We start from the raw sequence: 18,541 nt of genomic DNA, 5'->3' as shown, positions 1-18,541 counted from the left end.
CGCCACCACACCAACCTATCCCAAGTATTCCTGAAATCCATTCCGGAACCGGTTCGAAATCTCCGGATTCAGTATGGAATCTTGCTCAAAGAAAACAACCGATTCCTACTCTATCGGTTGATGCATTTGAGCTGGAATTCATGCTGGAAGTCCGAACCGGTTCCGGACTAGTTTGACTGGGTAGAGGAATAACCGATGTCGATTCAGTCGAACTCAGCCACAAAAAAACATGACGACATTAGCGCACCTGGTTTGGATATCCTAACTACCTTCGAAACCGTTAAAGATTTTACACAAGTTGTATGCTGAAGATGGACGTCTGTTCTCTGTGATGACATTATCAACAACTTTGCTGAAGACACCACTATTTTTGAAGAGTTAATTCTCCATTATTACTTCTAGGAGATTTAATTACCAAATTATTACATAAAAAATGCGCTTATTTACGTTGGAAAGCTTCTTTGAGGGTGTTAAAACTCCAAAGTTGATGCTTTCGAAATTATGTTATCTTGACCGTAAGAAAAGTTTTCGACCATTTATTCCACATTCAACGTACACTTAGTTTCATACTTTGACTTGATTGACATATTATAAAATAAATCATAAAAGGCCTCTGTTAGACTAATTTTGTTTCTGAACTTTTAATAATGTATCAAACTTACGTGAAATTTAAGTATTTTCGAAAAATCAACTATTTTAATAACCCACCCCCTGCACATCTGGCCATGTGTAATCATTCTACGAAGCTCCGTGCGCCGATCTGTCGAGTCTCCGTGAACGAAAGTTGGCGAGATCTTCTTCTTCACTGGAAATATAAATTCGCGAATAGCTATGATGAAATTGAATGTGCAATGCACGAGCTCATTCGTCGTTTTCTGCAACGAAGTATGTTCGTGCATTGTAAATAGTAGGTTTCGTTCATTTCATAAATTGAAGAAATGGCCGCTGCCTAACATAATGGACGTTAAGCATAATGGACGATTGGCATAATGGACTTTAGTCATAAATTATCACTTCAAGAAAATACATTTTTGGCGGTGATGGCCTAGAATGATAAGAGCGTAAATGTTTGAACATTTTAGATGTTGTGGAATTACTCTAGAAACTGATCACACTCGATCAACATTTTATTCTACTATATATTTGAATAAATCTGAACTCAAATAAAAGAAGTAGAGCGAATGCGTGGTATGCGAAAAACCAGCTTGCGTCAATTCTTCTACGTACAACCTATAAATCTCAAATGACTAACATAGCAATTTTCTTTAGACTGATATGAACACTGAAGAAGACTACAAGTAATATTTCAAATACTAGTATCTGATTGATGGCGAAAAGCAATTGTTTTTCATTATTATTAATATAGTGGAATTAAACAGAAGACATCTGTCTTAAGAAGATTAATTGTGACATTCCGCCAAGTCGCTCAATAGGTTTTGAATTTTGTAAAAAAATATAATTCAACTTGCTTTTTTCCATCTTTGACAGTACTCCTAACGAACTGTCTTTCGCTTTTTCAAATAAAATTTGCAGAAAACCCTCTAAAAACCACGAACTTAGCTCATTTTATCGCCACAACTTTATATATAACCCCTTAAGGTATGAATAACTTAAATTACCTCTTCCACACATGTATGGTGCATACATACATATCAAAGAAAAAAATATGTGCTTTTGAAGAACAGCTCATGAAAGAAAGAATTATGCATTTTATTATTTATTCAACGAATATAAGAATATTGCTGCTTCAATATTGATTATCTTTTATAATATTCAGTTCAATGATTACATTCTTGAGGCCATCAAAATAGAACTACGGAAACTGTCTGATACGAGAGAGAGAGTTTATTTGTGTACTGTGACGAGGAACCGAAACGAAAAAGGTGTCGTCACAAACGTAAAATCTGTAGCCTAAGGCTGATTCTGTACATAACAATGTTCATTATTTGGCTTTCTTACATATTTGCAATTTCATTGGTTATACATATAATAAATAGGCTTTCAATGTGCTTGTACCACATCGAAGGATACTTTCTTCATCTCGTCCACGGCAAAAATTGAAAAAAAACCTGCAGCTGCAAGGGGTAAATATGTCACATGGTATTTTTCATATTGGAGCCTCTCGTTAAACCCGAAAAAACAAGTGTAGGCCAATCGTCCATTATGCCTAACGTGCTTATGCCTAACGTATTTATGCCAAACGTCGCGCACCCATTACGAACGATTTCGTTGGTCGAACGAGTTCATTTTCGTTCATCGTATAGGATTTTCGATTGATTGACACCGGTGTGGTGGAGTGTACTGAAACTGCACCGTTTTTGCACTTTCTAGCAGAAGTGCAGAAAACTGGGTATGTTCCATTGACACTTCTGCTAGAAAGTGCAAAACCAGTGCACTTCACTACACCGGTGTCAATCAATCGAAAACCCCATTAGAAAAGTTTTTGTATTCATTAGCATATTATTTTTTTCATTCGATCTTTTAGGATCGATGTTTTACAACACCGATTTTTTTTAATTAAAAGGATCGGTTTGTGAAAATCGATTTTGGTTGGTGTGTTGGTTTAAATGAGCAATTTATTCAAGTCTTTTCAAATTAATCAACTTACCATAACAAACAATAAAACGTAACATGTAACTATAACTCTATGAGGTCTAACATACAATGTTTACGGTAAATAAATGGTGCAGTTTCTATGGCTTCAGTCACACAAATTAATTGTTCTAGTATGTACTATGTAATCAAACGTACAAAATTCAACTAATAAAGCATAATCTATGAAGTAGCGTACACTTGGGAATGCTATTGCTTAGAATATACAAATTGCTATAAAGTTGCATTACGTCAGGTATAAAACTTTAACCGGAAATTGTTTGCTAGCCGCGTCAACGCTTCGGCGGCATCGATCTCATCCTTCTGATGCATTTCCTGCTCCCCCACGTTCTGCGGCAATTGGGATGCTGACTGTTGTGGCGACGATGAAATCGGATGATTGATGCAATTAGAATCGCAGCGCTTTTTCGTCGAGGATGATTTTCTAAATTTTACAGAGATCGATAAATAAGGTATTTAACACAATTCGTACAATTATAATAACACATACCCAGGCTGGTTCCAGTCAATGTAGTTATTTTTGGAGGGAGTGAACTTGGCCGTACTTTCGAGCCATTTTGAAAGGGAGGGCGGGCCACGGACTTCGCCGTTCGGTTGTTGGGCGGCCGGTTGTGATTGACCCGTAACCTGTTGGAACGGATTCTCGGGATCCGTTTGTTCACCAACACTGGGTAGGACTTCCGGTTCTACTTCGTTCAGGTCACGTAGGTATTTTTCCATGATGCTGTTTTTGTATTTGTTGGTACTTTTATTGTTATGTGCTGGGGACACTGTTGTGCTTGGTGTAAGGTAGTAGGTTCCATTGTCCGCTCTATATGCATGGGGAAAACTGGCCGTTATAATGGAGGTTGTGTTCGTGTTGAAATCAGGTCTGCATTCTGCGATGTGGGACGTTATCTGTACAAAAAATTGGATTATCATTAAAGATATTAAAAACTTCTACGGGTGTTTAAAGACTGGTTAACCTCGACGAGATTGAAAGTGTATGTAGAGTAGATTGGTCCAACATAAGAAATTAGTTTTTCGTACTATAATGCAGCAAACGGGTATTGAAAATATATGGGTCATTCCACGCGAAGTGATCAAGGCACGTGTAATCGACCTTCACGGATTTGAACTAAATTTGGAGGAATTGTTCATCTAGGGCCAATTTTTGTGTCAATTGAACCACTCCTCGGGTCATGGGAGCACCCCCCGTTTTGACAAATTGCCAAAACCATTGATTTTCTTTTGATCATATCTCCGGTTCTATTGACTCTAGAATTAAACCGCTGGATGGCTTTTGAAGAAAAATTTTCAAGGAGTCTAGAAAAAATATAAATTTATGGCGGAAGTGCTGTCAACTATGCGATATTTTCAGTTAAATATTAAAAAAAAAAAATTCTCCCAATACATATATTTTAATTTTGAAAATTCTGATGCCATCGTGTTCCTCGGACATTTTTACACAAGAAACACTTATAATCTCAATATAATTTGAGCGGATCCTGAGATACACCATTTTGAAGGGAAAAAATCGCGTTACCATTTTTTTAATTTTTTACTTATTGTAAAAAAATTAAAAGACCCACGGCACGTTTCAAATAAATCTTAATATCAAAATTCTTACACATATCACTGTTGTATTATTCATTAGTTTGCCGAACTCACGCGAAGTTGGCAAGCAACTAGATGTGAGATAAGCACAGTTTCGAGTCCTGCACGAATAACACTTCGAATAAACTGAATAAATAATAGAAAAATAATAAAACAAATAAAATTAAAATAATTATAAGGAAAAAGGTCAAAAAAAGTTATCCATAAAATGGGCAGAATGATTAATATAAATCAAATTTATAGAATAAATAGATCAAATAAGCTCAAATGAAAATTATACAATATTAAAAATGTTATGAAATTAATTGGGAATTAAAAGAATAAATTAAGTTGTGTCTAATTAACGTTCTAGATGAAATGAATAAAATGAATGACTGAACAAAATTAGTCAGATTATTAAAATGAAAAAATTAATAAAATGTGTGAATAATATAAAATTGCGTAACACGAAAAAAGTGAATAAAATAAGTTAAATGAATGATACGAATAAGATGCATGACATAATAAACTGATTGGAATGCATACATAGATACAATGGATAAAATAAGGTCAAAATGAATAAAAAGAATGCTAAATGATAAAAAATCATTAAAATGAAATGATCATATATTTAATTTGAGTCAAATAATTAAAATAAAAAAAAATAAACAAAACGAATATAATTCATACAATGAATGAACTAAAAATGAGAATATACAATAAAATTTAAAGAAAGTTATTTAAATGACGTGATTGAATAAAACGAATTGCACGAATTCCAGAACCATTGTTTCGGAATATTCTGAAATGTTTGTGAAAATCCCATTATTCTTTGTACGTTTTCGTTCTTCTTTTCTTGACGGCGTTTTTAAGATCATCTGGTGTTTCTACTTTATTGATGCGCCTTAATTAGTAATCTAGAAATCAGGAATTTGTCTTGGTATTAAAAGATATCTTTTTGGTCATAGATTTCTGAATTGTTAGGTCCAGTATTTTAACTCGTAATTATATATAGTATACTGAGATAAGGTCACATGAGCTTTCAAGCCCCTTAAACAGAGAGCGACAGAGAGTATGCGATTCATGTATAGCAATATCTGTAAATAGTACCGTAAACCGGGGTGACATTGATCACTTTTCGAAGTAATGATTACATATTTTTAGACGCAACGCATGTTTTTAAAGTTTAGTATTTTCAAACCATGTACTGATGTATGGAGAACAAGATTGGATGGTTTTACCTAAAATTGTCCGCTTACAGCTATTTTTCCAAAAATGATTTCAAGTTGAAGTCCATTTTCGTATTCCGGGGTGATTTTGATAACCTGCATGTTCACCCACATTAAGTTTGATGTCAATGTTTTTCATTCAAATGTTTGTTTAAACTAATTCTGGAAAGGTACTCATTGTTAAATAGATGTTCATTGGTATTATACATAGTATTTCAATGTTCTGTAAAATTCGAGTAACCAAAATTCGTATAATTAGTGTCCAACTAGAATAAAAGATTCTGAAAACCTTTAAAACCACTAAAATTGTTTATTTCAGTGCTTTATTAATATACAAAAAGTTTCATCCATTTTAACACGTTGGAATATTGAACAATAAAAAATGTTGCGAATTTTAGCTTAAAATAATTTGAAATAATTGGCAACTAGTTTCACAAAAATTGTATTTAAAATAAACAAACTCTTAAAAGCAAATTTGGCACATCCCACTATAAAGGAAAATAAAAAAATCGCTTGTAATTAATTACTCTTGCTCAAATCTGAGATTTATTTGTTTTATAACAAATAGACACTTTATGAAGCATCGTAAAAATAAGGTAAAGTCAAATTTCGCTATTTTGTAGTTTTTGTACCCAAAAACCGAACAATATACTCAAAAAGTATAGCAAATCAGTATTTAATAAGTTTAGGATAAAAAGCATTTCAAATTAAAATGATTCGGTAGACTATTCTGATTTAATAAGCGATATACGAAAAAAGTTTCGAGTGATCAAAGTCACCCCGATGATCAAGGTCACCCCGGTTTACGGTATTCATTTGTATTGAAGTATATAGAAAAGAGTGACAAGTGTCTAGGTTATGTTGGCAATTATATTATTGTCGATGTCACAAAAGCCGTACATTCAGTCGATTACAACGCAGTCTCTTTCCACCCATCCTTATCACTTGCCAATTGTTTCGTTCGGAATTCTTGTTCTGGATATATGGATTTATGAGTCCTATACAAAACGAAGGAATGGTTCAAACTACCAGAATAAGTATTTAAATTCATCGAAAAGCAAGTGGTCGGTGGTAAGTCAGACCGGATTTCGAGAAAAACGAATTTAAAGTTTGAATCACAGCATCCTTTACGTTATATTTTGACAATAATTTTTACCATAACTCTTGTTTATTGTAATTTATTTAAAATCTGGTAAGAGTCCAATGTTTTAGAAGAAATTCATTTTCCAGTGCTACCATTATCTCAGTTTTTAAGATTTTGTAACTTTGTCCGGTCTGACTTAACACCGACCAAGTGGCCATTGCAAGTGTCTCTGGACTGCTTTTGAAACACTAGCATTCTTGAAATTATAAGTCGTATTTTTCGCAAATAAATATGCTTTTAGTCACATTGATCATGAAAAATGTATATTGTGGTTTTCAGTACAACTCAGTGTCAGTTCTAGTTACACAGTAATATGTATGTCAAAAATTCAGTGAGATCAACTATCTGTCCAATGCATAAACTCTGATTGTAATCCTGGCTAATTTATGTGTAGAATACGGAGCACTGAAACGAAACTCTATTGAATTATCCAATGCCTCTACTAATTCTGGCAATGAAGCTTCAATTGAAGCATAAGGTTAATTTGGGCAATCGAAACTTTGTAGAAATTGAAAGTAGTTTTATCCAAGTATTATGTCTAGTTTTAGTTATATTCAGTAAAACGAGATTTTCCATAAAAATGGTGTTATGCTAATAAGAAAGGTTCGATGACACAGTATGGCAAAATTTATCTCATCTTTATAACTTTTGACTTTAAAAATGAGCTCAGCACCCCAAAATTACCCTAACATGTAATTTTCAGCCAGATTGGGCAACATTTTGTCCGATTTCTGTTCGGAGACCCGCCACTGTGCGTCCTCTTAAAAGATCATGCGAGCAAGTTTCTAATTTGGGAAAAATAATAACTCTGCCATTTTTCAACCAATTTTGATTATAAATAGATCGTTGGATGCGGAATCTTCTTTTTAAATTTCTATTAAAGCAAAGACGTTTCCTAATAAAAATGTTGAGCAATTTTCAAAAAATCCCAAAATAATGGTTACTTTCATATTGTTGTTCCATAAACGCATAGTACTTTTAACAAAAGAACATAACATAGTATACCGTTGGAAAGGTAATTTATTCTGCTTTTCAAAACACCAAGAGAAATGAAAATCAGCTGAAAAAATTTGTGTGCCGAAATATTGAAAAATAGTTTTTTTTTGCTATAAATCAAAATTTTGAGGGTATAGGTCTGGTTGTATTTGACCAGACCTACAACCTTTAAAAGATCACTTTTAAACTACATTCATTTTTTTTTTATTTTGTAGCACCGTGTTACTAACACTTTGTGTCAGAGATTCCTCGAGCTGGTATATTTGATGGCCTCTCAAGAGACAAATTTAAACCTTTATAAGTTATCTGCCTAAAGTCTTCGGAGCAGTAAAAGATACTCCTACATTGAGATAATCCGAGTCACACTCCTGAGTCATGCGAGCATAATGTTTTGTGATCGTAAGCAGCGTATTTTTTTTAGTATTTCTGTAAAAAAAATACTAAGAAAATTTTTCGAGGGAATGCTTCACATTCGTCGGGCGCGTTTTGTATGCGGGGTATGGTTATGTGGACGCTTCTGTCAAAGGTTACCTGACACGAATTTTGAGAGGACACACCATTTTATCCCGTCCAGTGCGATTGCCATTCAAAATGTTTGTTTACCGGAGCAAGGAGTCCAACTCCGTGCTTCAGTAGATCCACGCATAACAAACTCGAATCGGTGACTACACTGTCGATCTCACTTTTGTGGGTGGCCATGTAAACCGGATAGTCCTTCATAAAAGACAGAATATCACAATCCGGAGCTTATCTGGGCAAAATATCTGTCATCACTGAATAAGTCGTAGCTTTGTTTCACTTGTATGTGCAAAATGATGGGTGGATAATGTCAGGGACATAACTGGAATGTCGTGATGGCACTTGGACTAATGACTCGAATGTAATGATGTGCACCGTAATGAGCAATTAACAAACCAAGTCACAGCTCCTAAAAATAGTCTCCTCAATATATTGGTCTATATACAGATATCTCAAGTAACAATTTTAGTTTTATTAAAATCTGTAAGCGGTTTTCGAGATTTTTTTTTGTAAAACCAGCATTAAAACTTTCAACTCCATGGAAAACTCCTAACCACCGCTTTAAGATCACATTCCAACTAGTTGGCCCAATCTACATTAAGTTTTTAAAGCTTGTTTAAGAATGCACGAAAAACTCATAAAACTCGTCTGAAGCAGCTCATATATTCTCGAAAAGGTTTTTAAAACCGCTTTAAGAACAATATTAAATTTGTTTCGAATTATTGATCCCTTTTTAAATAAGCTTTAAACCTTTTTTTATTTATCGTTGCTTTTGACAGCAGCTTAAATGTAAATAAATAATATGAACATTTTCTTTATTTCTAATCCATTCGTGAAAAGAAATAACCAGAGCGCGCGTGATTTTAATAATCAGGTTAGTGAAATCTGATATTGAACTTGCGAGTTTTAAGAACTTTCCTAGTCACGAAGAACATGCGGTTCAAATTTTATCGTTAATGTAGAAATAAAATTGAGAATCGCATACCTTCGCTTTAATTATAATGCTGTTTTAGCAAACAAATACGCAAAGCTAAATAATTTAAAATAACTAATTCGTTTCAATTTGCATACCAATTAATTTCACCATGTTCAATTATTACTAATATTTTGATAACAGTTTAAAGCAGGTACTTATTCTACATTCTCTCATTTAGAAAAGTTTCAATTATTTGTATTTCATGACAAAAAGCTTTTACAAATGGCGACTCTGTGGCAATCATAATAATGGCAATTAGCGAATTACTCTTCACCAGTACAGCCACAAATCAAATTGTTCACAATAAATGCGTTTTAAAACTGTGAGTATTTAAAACTGCAACGGTAGAAGGTTGATACTTTTAAAAGAGTTTTAAAGACGCTTTCCGTTGACTGTCTTATTGTGGTGACAATTCGAAAAAATTGATATTTTTTCGAAATTCTCCAGAGGACAAGACCTATATAAAAATCACGGTATGATACAAGATCAAATGTTTCATACATTTCTAAGACTTTTTGCATCAAAAAGAAATTAAAAGCTACCTTTCCAAACTCCCATATTTTCCAAGTCCCGTAAGGCTATCCACAAAAAAAGTTTTCGAGATGACATTAAATCTTGACATTTTATGGCCATCTAAGCCATTCTGAATTAAAACTACGAATTTTTTGAATATTCAAAGATTCAAAGCCCGACTCTTTTATCATGTCTGATTGAGCTGAAGTTTTGCATAGAGACCTTTTGTTTTGGTTATATTATTCGTGGCATTTAAAACTGGACTCCATGAAAGTGCGATTTTTCTTATAAAAGTGCGCTTTTGCATTGAATCGTTTTCATGTATGAGGCGCACTTATTCCGCGTTGGATAATACATAAGTGCGTAATAGACACCAAGGCGATTCAATGTAAAAGCGCAGTTTTATTCGCGTTTCCGCACTTTCAGTCGCACTTATTATGTGCGCAATGCGCTATACAATTCGGTTACTTTTTTCCAATCATTCGAGACAAATCGGCAGTGAAATATATATTTTTAATTCCAAAAAACTGTTCTGTTAGTGCTCCACACTGATGGCTTTGCCGAAATAGACTAAAAACCATTCTTTAAACCTTACGTCTTTGCGGTACATTGGAATGCAGGTTACTTTTCGGATAGATTGTCTTACAGATACATATTCACTGCGGCATATTCGCTGATACCCAGTAAAACTCAGCCGGAATTGAACTGGAATTCTGGCTGGTTCCAGTTCGTACACGGGCTCCAGTGACACAACCGATTCTAACTAGAATCGGTTGTGTCACTGGAGCCGGAATACGAACTGGAACCAGCCAGAATTCCGGTTCATTTCCGGCTGAGCTTAACTGGGTAACGCTGCTAGCGTAGGTAAATGACGCATGGGGCGCAAAGCTGAGTCTCCGCCAAGGGCGCCAGAAGACCACGCTACGGCTCTAATTTATCCTATATGTCACGGTGTTAAGTCCGTTAGTTTGTGGATATACCTTATTGGGACCCTACACGCAGAAGAATCAGGCCTTTTTGAATCAACAAAACGTTTAGTGCCCCAGATCACACGCACGACCAAGTGCATTAGATCCAACCCTCCCGCAACTTGACGTTTAGCCTAAGTTGCTTGAAACCATCGTGGTTGGGATGATGTCGCCACCATAGAATGCCGTTCACTAATTATGGCACTGTAAATTTCCATGCGAGAAAATAATTTCGTTCACGTCTTTTACGAACTATTTATCTTTATTTACATTCGGAAGAGATAATCAAGATAATCATTTCAAAACAGCGTAATAACAAATACAAATTTGTATTTGGTAATAATTTAATGTGACTACAAACAAGATACGTCGATTTTCATTGAAAACCCCCGGGGCGGTGGATTGCACTGGTTTTGCACTTTCTAGCAGAAGTGGGAATGAAACACGTCTAGTGACCTGCTCTTCCGCTAGAAAGTGCAACACTAGTGCAATCCACTGCCCCGGTGTTTTTGAATAAAAAACCCAAATAATTTATCTTTTTGGTGTTTCATAAAATGATTTCTAATAAGGCCGAACGTAAAATGCAAAATGCATGATTGGATTTGAGTTTGCTTGCAGCGTGAGTCTTTTCTTCTCCCGTCTCCCTTGAAACATCTTTCGCATATGACAATTCTCTAAACTTTGTTGTTATTTCAGACAGCATATCATCTAACTGATAGGCGCTGTGACATTACCACGAATTTGAGAAGTGATAAGTTTTTATCGGACAAAGAGAGAAACAGTCCTGTTTCATTGTTTGCTATGTTTACAAAAACTAACTGAGGGTTTTCATTCGCTCATATGCGCGTCACTTATTTGTATGACGATGATTCAAAAAAAAGTTCGGATTATGCATTATTTTTATAACAAAACAACATCGTACCCCTAAAAAATCTTCAAAAATGTATTACCGAAAGGAAAAAAATGTAGGCGAGAAAATTTTCACTGTGAACAAGTTCATGCTTTTTTTTAGAAATTGGTCTTGAATTGCACGTGGAAGGTTGTACCTGATCCTCACGGTAGCGATCATTTGCCAGCCGTCATTTCAATTAACAGTGAATTAGGCCTCACGAATTCAATCAATGTCCCTAATGACTTCACACGAAATATTGATTGGAAAAAATACCAAGCTTTAATTTCCACTTTTCTTGTTTCGGCGGAAGAACTACCACCTACCGAAGAATATGAATTTCTAGCGGGTTTGATTGTTGAAGCAGCAAAACGTTTAGTTGAATTTCAAACTTGACAAATGACTGTTTCAAACTGAAATGGGCGTTTCTCGAAGCATGTATTTGGTTTAGTTTAACAAAATTTGTATTTTAAATAGAATGTTGAAACAAAACTAAATTTGTTAGATCAAACTGATCCCTTTGTTAGAAACCAAAAGAATCTTTGTTTGATTTCAACTAAATTTGTGTTGTTCTCTCTTTTGGTTAATACTAAAGTTACTGAACTTTAAACTAGTTTGTTCGGTTAAACTTATCATGATTTTGTTGTTTCAAACGAAATATTTGTTGAAATTATAGAAAAGACAACAAATGAAACTGTTGGTAATTTCAAGCAACAGTATTTATTGAATCAAACCCAAATTTTGTTCATCACTATATCAAACAGGAAAATTGTTGATTGAAACCAAAATTTGTTTCTTCTTACTGATTTTTTCTGCGTGTATAACTGACGCAAATGTTTATTTAATGACATTCCGAAGTGAAAAAGATTCATTTTAGCTGCGTATCCTCCGCCATCGAGTGCGGCATCTCACCCGTAGTATTGATGCGGCATCTCTCACATATAGGGGAGAGATACCGCCTCTGAAATTATAGATGACCGTGTTCATGATCAAAGGCCAAAATCGAAAATCAAACAATTCAAGAGAAAATTTTCAATAGGACGTAAGTAACATTGAGAGCCTCTCTTTGTTTACTTTCTCTTTCGTTTATTACGACGTCATTACAACACTTTGCCCCAATTTTCCAGTACATATCGAAAGCCGACGGTTTTTACTAGAATATTATGCAAAGAGTAGAGTAGTAAATGCTGAAATGGCCGAGTAATGAACAGAAGAGAAAGACCCCAAAGAGAATCTCTCATTGTTACTTACGTCCTATTGAAAATTTTCTCTAGAATTAACAAAACAAATTTTGATATGGTTCTGAAAGTTATTGGAACTTTGCGATGCAACTGGACGCACATAATAATTAATAAAATTTTTTGAGTTAATAATGAGGATTATTTTACGTCTCCATTATTGTAATTCTTCTAAAGACAAACTCGCAATATAATATTACCGTACAAAAGTGACTTTATATACGAGAAATAGAGAGTGCGGCATCTTTCCCAAAATTACCCCTAAACCTGAAAAATACAGGTTTACTGCCTCTTTTACCTTTTGCAACGCAGTGGGACGTATACGTCCCACCTACTTCTCCTAAGTTTGATTGGTTTTCTAGTTAGCGTTGACATCTAATTACGATTTTTTTTATCAATTCTTAGAAATTTAAGGAGTGCAACTAGCACACATTTTTTTGTCAATTTGTTAATTACTTATTGGTTATAAACAATTAAAACTCGTAAATATGTTTTTATACAATAAATTCGGTTGTGTGTGAACTAAAAGTCCTAGAGATCTATTTTTTTTTGAAAGTACCCCAAACATTGAACTAAATAATAGTTTTTTTGCAGAATTTTTCGTAGGTCAGTTTTTTCGAAAAAAATTATCAAAATATGCAAAAATAGAGTTTATTATTATGTTGGTCTGTAAAAGATTTTGAGAGACAGGGATAACTTCTAAACTAGCATAAAAATAGATTATGTGGTTTTTGAGGTCGCTGATTACGATTCTGAAAACAGAATTTGAAAATTCAAAATGGCGGCTACACAATAGCAGCCATTCTTTTCTTCGAATTTTGCGATTTTTTTACAATGAGCATAAAACTCGATTTACGGGAGTTTTTGGGGTCGCTGATTACGATTCTGATGTCAGAATTCGAAAATTTAAAATGGCGGCTACAAAATAGCAACCATTTCTTTCGAAATTGGCAAATTTTGTTACAGTCAGTATAAAACTTGATTCATGGGGGAGTTTTGGGTCGCCCAGTCGCCATATTGGATCCGCCATTTTGAATTTTCATTCTCGACATCAGAATCAGAATCAGCGACCCTGAAAACCCATATAAAGCAAAGGGTTAACCTCGGTATTTGTTGACCCAAATTTTTTCAAGTTTCGGCACCCATCGCACAGTGGTCCCAAAGAGCAAAAAAGAGAGTTTTTTAGATTGCGTCAAAACTGTTGATTTTAGCAAAGTGATGTCTTTGAAAAAAATTATTGGACTAGAACTCCCCTTCTTTCCGTCTTATTGGATTGTTGATTAATCCCCTTAGTAGTGAGTTACAAAATTTATTTGGCTTCAATAATTCAGATAGAAAAATACTTACTTCATCAAAGTTGTGGAGAAACTTATTATAAATACTTTATCTGAAGACCTGAACTCTCTAGCTTTTAAGCTTTTTGAGATACAGGACATTATTCGTGAAAGGCCCCTCGAAAACTTGAAAAAGTTTTTTCGCTATAAGTTTTCTTCTAGATTTTTTCCATTATATAAATGTTCTAATACATTGTTTGGACTGTTAAACTACATTACTTTGCCGAAGACGGAAACTTGCTATCGCTAGTATGTGTGGAGTTTTTTGATTGAAAATAGCTCTTTTCCCAAAACCGAAAACTTTTAAACGGGCAAAAACGGGCACACCACTCGGTAAACAAATTAAAGTGCAAGAAAAGCACAACAAATGCTGGAAAAATCAGATCTCCCCAAGGCGGCCCTCTATAGTAATACTGGAGTTGAAGTTTGTCTCATTCCGTCTTCAAATGCGTTTACTAGCCTTACTTGTTATCCTGAAAAATATTTTTTTGCTAGAAATCAATATTTTGAAAGTTTATTAAAATGATCTAACGTGGTTTTATGTTGTATTTCACTAGACTTATAACCTTGTACAGATCACTTTAAAAGTACATTCAATTTTTTTGTATTTTGTAGCACCATGCAATTTAATGTTTTGAAAAAATATCGGGTCTTTCACGGTAACACTAATAGCGTTTTCAATTATATCTGGTGGTACACCCGTGTAATGCAAAAAAGGGATAGACTGATTACACCCAAGTTAGAATGAGTTTAACACCGACTACACCGTGTAGTGTGCAGTGTAAAGTCAAAAACGAAAATGCCGTAATTTGTAACTACTTCGCCTCAAAAAGGTTACTTAAATTCATCAACTGACATGTTTGAGACTTTTATTTTTTGAAAAATTACCTCTGCTTTTAAATGGGCCTAAAAGGACGGCAATGCAAAGTATACTATTTGTGTTAGAGGTATTTTATGAAAAACAACTAATTCACAGAAAAAGAAAAACTCTTTGACGGTTGAGATTTGATGGTATGCGTAGAACAATTTTTACCTCAATTATGATCCTCTATCACACCTTGAGAAGTACTTAAGCACGCATCAAATACACTGTATATGAGCGACCAAAAATAAAAGTTGCAAGGCCAGAATATGCTTCGTAAAACCCGCTTCAAATCTATTAGAATATAAAAAACGGATACAAACTTCAAATATAAAAATTGGTCAAGGACTCTCCTTTGTAAGAGTCGGATAAAAAAAACCTTCAGTATAAAAACCGGAAAAAAACATTTCTGATTCTTACAAAGTACTTTTTCTTAGCTGGCTTTTAATCTTGAACATCACGATATACGGATGCTCCTGCGAACGATTTATTTTTTTTAAATGGATTTTATATTGACGATTCAACCTTGCCTTGTTTTACGGGTGAGAACTTTTTAAGCGATGCTGAAGGATTCGTGTCCGATTTTTATGTTTGAAGTTCATTTCCGATTTTTATACTCTAATATGTTTGAAATGGGTTTTGTGAAGCATGTTCTATCCTCACGACTTTTATTTTCAGTCGTTCATATAATATGCAATCAGAATAAGAGTTAATATTGTGCACATATTTTGCTGAATATGTTTGGATAACTTTATGTGTTTTTATGATTCAATTTACTCTTAAGCGGTTACAAATTTTTGCTAGTTTTCGATATCCGAGACCAACCATTTGCAGCGACCGAGATATTTAAGGAACCACTGAAACCAATGATTGTAAAAGTTTTACCAGTGAATCCTTACAATATCATCTAGCTTGTGTATAAAAATATTTGTATTAGAATGACCATTTAAATTTTTCCAACCGGAAACATCAATTTTTACTGCATATCAAAAATATGATGGGCAGTAATGTGTCTAATTCTCGACAAACATATGATTAGGGCGTAAAATCCGACTGTCAAAATTCACTTTGAGTGGAAATTCCAAAAAACCGTTTCTCACCAATCGCAGATGTTGGAAGTAAACAAAAGAGAAAACTTTTCTCTTTCACTACCTGCTGTGAACTGTGTTTGACCAGTAACGGTTTATCCGGAATTTCCTTTTAAAGAGAATTTTGACAGTTGAATTTTAAGCCGTAATCATATGTTGGTCGAGAACTAAGCGTTTTTTCGCTTCTAAATCCACTTATCGCCCGTAAAACACCTGCACGTCCCTAGTTCTATACATCATACATAATTTATTTCGGGTAAAAACTTACCGGCCCACAATGATTTTGACCAGGCAGCCCAAAAACTGCATTGTAGTTCTTAGGCGTGTAGCAGTGATCGTAGAACCTTTCTCTCGAATAGTTGGGAGCATTCTCGTCTTCGGAGGTATCACTGGCTCTTCGCTCCACAAACTGCATATAATTTATGAACCCGTTACAGTTGTTATTGTTGTTGATAGCACCATTGTACGCCACATACTGTCGCCTTGGAAAGCTCGGCGGAGGTGTTCTCGATTCCTGCGAATCATCACCATTTTCGCCCCAAATGCTATCGTTGGAGCATATGCTGAACTGTTCCACGTTACCCTTGGCACTGGTGTTGTAGTTCTTGATCAGAATTCCCCACGTCTTCTTGATCGGGTCGTTGCCGGAATTTTTAAGCTTTCGACGCCAGTTGGCGAACCAGTTGCAAATTTGCGTATAGGTTAGACCCGTTTCACAGGCAAGCTGCTTTTTCTCCTCCCGGTTCGGGTAGGGATTCTCCCGTCGTCGTACGAGCCAATCCTTCAGCATGCGCTTGATCTCGGGCGTGAAGAGACGTTTGATCGGCCGATGCGCGTCCCCTGGTGGCCACGCTTTTCTAAACCAAAATATTAGAATAAACTAGATCAGTGAATGTGACTGCGAACAATTGTTTCTCAGTAGTATTGGTTGGTTAAATGTCAACAAACTCAACTGCAAACAAAAACAAACATCCGTTGGTAAGGCAACCTGTTCTGGCGGGTGGTTGCTTGGTTGCACGCGAATCGTATGTGAGTATCATTAGTGTGATTGTAAAGATTACGCACGCGCATCGACAAAACACGAAATGTAGAATCACTCTTTAAGTTCGCTGTTCTTGCCATACCAATACAAGTATGCGTCTCGCAACAAAAACGATGGAAAAACATGCAAAATTACATGAAACATGTTGGTTTTGATGTAAGTTTAAATTTAAAACGGTTCAAACAGACGAAGCATTATTGTTTTAGCGTGTGTGAAAACAAGTTCCACGCGTAGGATTTCATTCACATCGCGACAGCTGCGTTAATTTGCTCGACTAACCTACTTCGTTTGCGGTTTCTAATCGGTCGGCTTGATTTTTCCATGGTGACTTAGATTCTTCTTCACAGTTGGCGGCTTTTGGGGAAAGGTGAAAATCTAATTAACTTGAGTACTCATATAAAGTATTCCGCTTAGAGTCATTGTGCGGACACATTCCTCCATTCAGATTGCAGACGGTATATTTTTAGAAATTTCAAGTTCGTACGGTATGTATTGTTGTTTTGCTGATGGTGACGAAAAAAGAAGCGCTCAATCTAGAGTGGCGGACGTCAGAGAATGAGAAAATCTGTTGAGTTGGACCTGACCAGATTCTCGCTTACGCGACCCAACAGCGATGGTTGATAAAACTATAGCTGAATGGGTACGGTAAAATTTGAAAATAAAAAGTTGAGTCCGAAAATTGAGAAAATGTTGAAAGAAAACACGAAACATCGTTTTTTCTTCTTCTAAGAGGTGTGGTGTTTATAGATAGAATCATTGCCGCCGTCATTGGTACCAGTTTTTGTCGTCTTTACGAGATGGCCGCCATCTTTGAAAGGTGAAAAATTTCATTGGTCACTTAGATAACAAGCTTGTAAATTTGGGTTCCATCTCTATCTAGAGTTGAAAGGTTGATAGCCACCAACTGATACTTCGGGATTGAAATTCGCTTGTTTCCAGTTATCAACAAATTTAAGAATGTTTACGCAATCATCTATGCAAATGGAAAAACATGGCCATGTTAACGTACTATTACTTAACAAGTTTACCTGTTTTCACCATGAAAAATGGCAAAAAGTAGGAATTGGAATTTTCTCGTATTTATAGAAAGTTAATCTTGGTTGAACTAAACACCACTTTTATAAGTACTTAACGAACCTGTAATTTAGTAGTTGTTTTTCCCCTGTAGACACTGTTATATCACTGCTTCGTTGCCTTTAATTGCTCAATACTCTACGAATCTTTCAAAAGATCACTATGTCTTTCCTAATTTTCCTTTCAAAATTGTACTCCTGATGAGACAAAATCGTGTTGTCTTACCGTCCGTCAGCGAATTCAAACTACGAATGATCGTCTGTTGGGAGGATTTTTCTCTGGTGGGTAAAGAAAATTCAATCTCCTCCATTCGTTCGTCCAAGTGATCATTTGCAGTGATGGTCGGTGGTCATTAAACCTTGCATGTGTGGGTGTGTTTTTTGGCCACTGACTGTTGTCTAGCATGTTGTTTGTGCTCATGATCATCAGTGTCAATGCAGTTCTGTTTGAACACACCAATCAGCTGTGAGCTCGGTGGGAG

The 18,541-nt window shown here is 35.2% G+C and overlaps 1 protein-coding gene across 3 annotated transcripts; it reads right to left on the bottom strand.

Annotated features, from left to right (window-relative positions):
* Positions 1-2,562: 2,562 nt before the first annotated feature.
* On the bottom strand, positions 2,563-18,316 carry LOC131682424 (uncharacterized). Of its 3 annotated transcripts, XM_058963873.1 has the most exons (5): positions 18,124-18,316; positions 17,266-17,340; positions 16,213-16,801; positions 3,104-3,510; positions 2,564-3,037 (listed from the first exon to the last, which is right to left on the bottom strand). In XM_058963873.1, exons 2-5 carry the CDS (start codon positions 17,307-17,309, stop codon positions 2,845-2,847), a joined length of 1,233 nt encoding a protein of 410 aa, XP_058819856.1. In that variant the 5' UTR covers positions 17,310-17,340; positions 18,124-18,316; the 3' UTR covers positions 2,564-2,844. The 3 variants fall into 3 exon arrangements, with proteins under 3 accessions (XP_058819858.1, XP_058819856.1, XP_058819857.1); XM_058963875.1 differs by lacking the exon at positions 17,266-17,340 and having other exon boundaries at positions 2,563-3,037; positions 16,213-16,796; XM_058963874.1 differs by lacking the exon at positions 17,266-17,340.
* Positions 18,317-18,541: the final 225 nt, after the last annotated feature.

This window comes from Topomyia yanbarensis, chromosome 2, assembly GCF_030247195.1.
Source record: "Topomyia yanbarensis strain Yona2022 chromosome 2, ASM3024719v1, whole genome shotgun sequence".
Lineage (NCBI taxonomy): Eukaryota > Metazoa > Arthropoda > Insecta > Diptera > Culicidae > Topomyia > Topomyia yanbarensis.
Note: the sequence above shows the minus strand (reverse complement) of the source record. Positions and strands in the feature narration are given on the sequence as shown.

What these genes read in the sequence shown, in the direction of transcription:
- LOC131682424 (XM_058963873.1), bottom strand. Translation starts at nt 17,309, where the DNA reads ATGGAAAAATCAAGCCGACCGATTAGAAACCGCAAACGAAGTAG. An exon ending in AGAAACCGCAAACGAAGTAG is followed by an intron (nt 16,802 to 17,265) that starts GTTAGTCGAGCA and finishes ATTTTGGTTTAG; the next exon opens with AAAAGCGTGGCCACCAGGGG. An exon ending in ATTGACTGGAACCAGCCTGG is followed by an intron (nt 3,038 to 3,103) that starts GTATGTGTTATT and finishes TGTAAAATTTAG; the next exon opens with AAAATCATCCTCGACGAAAA.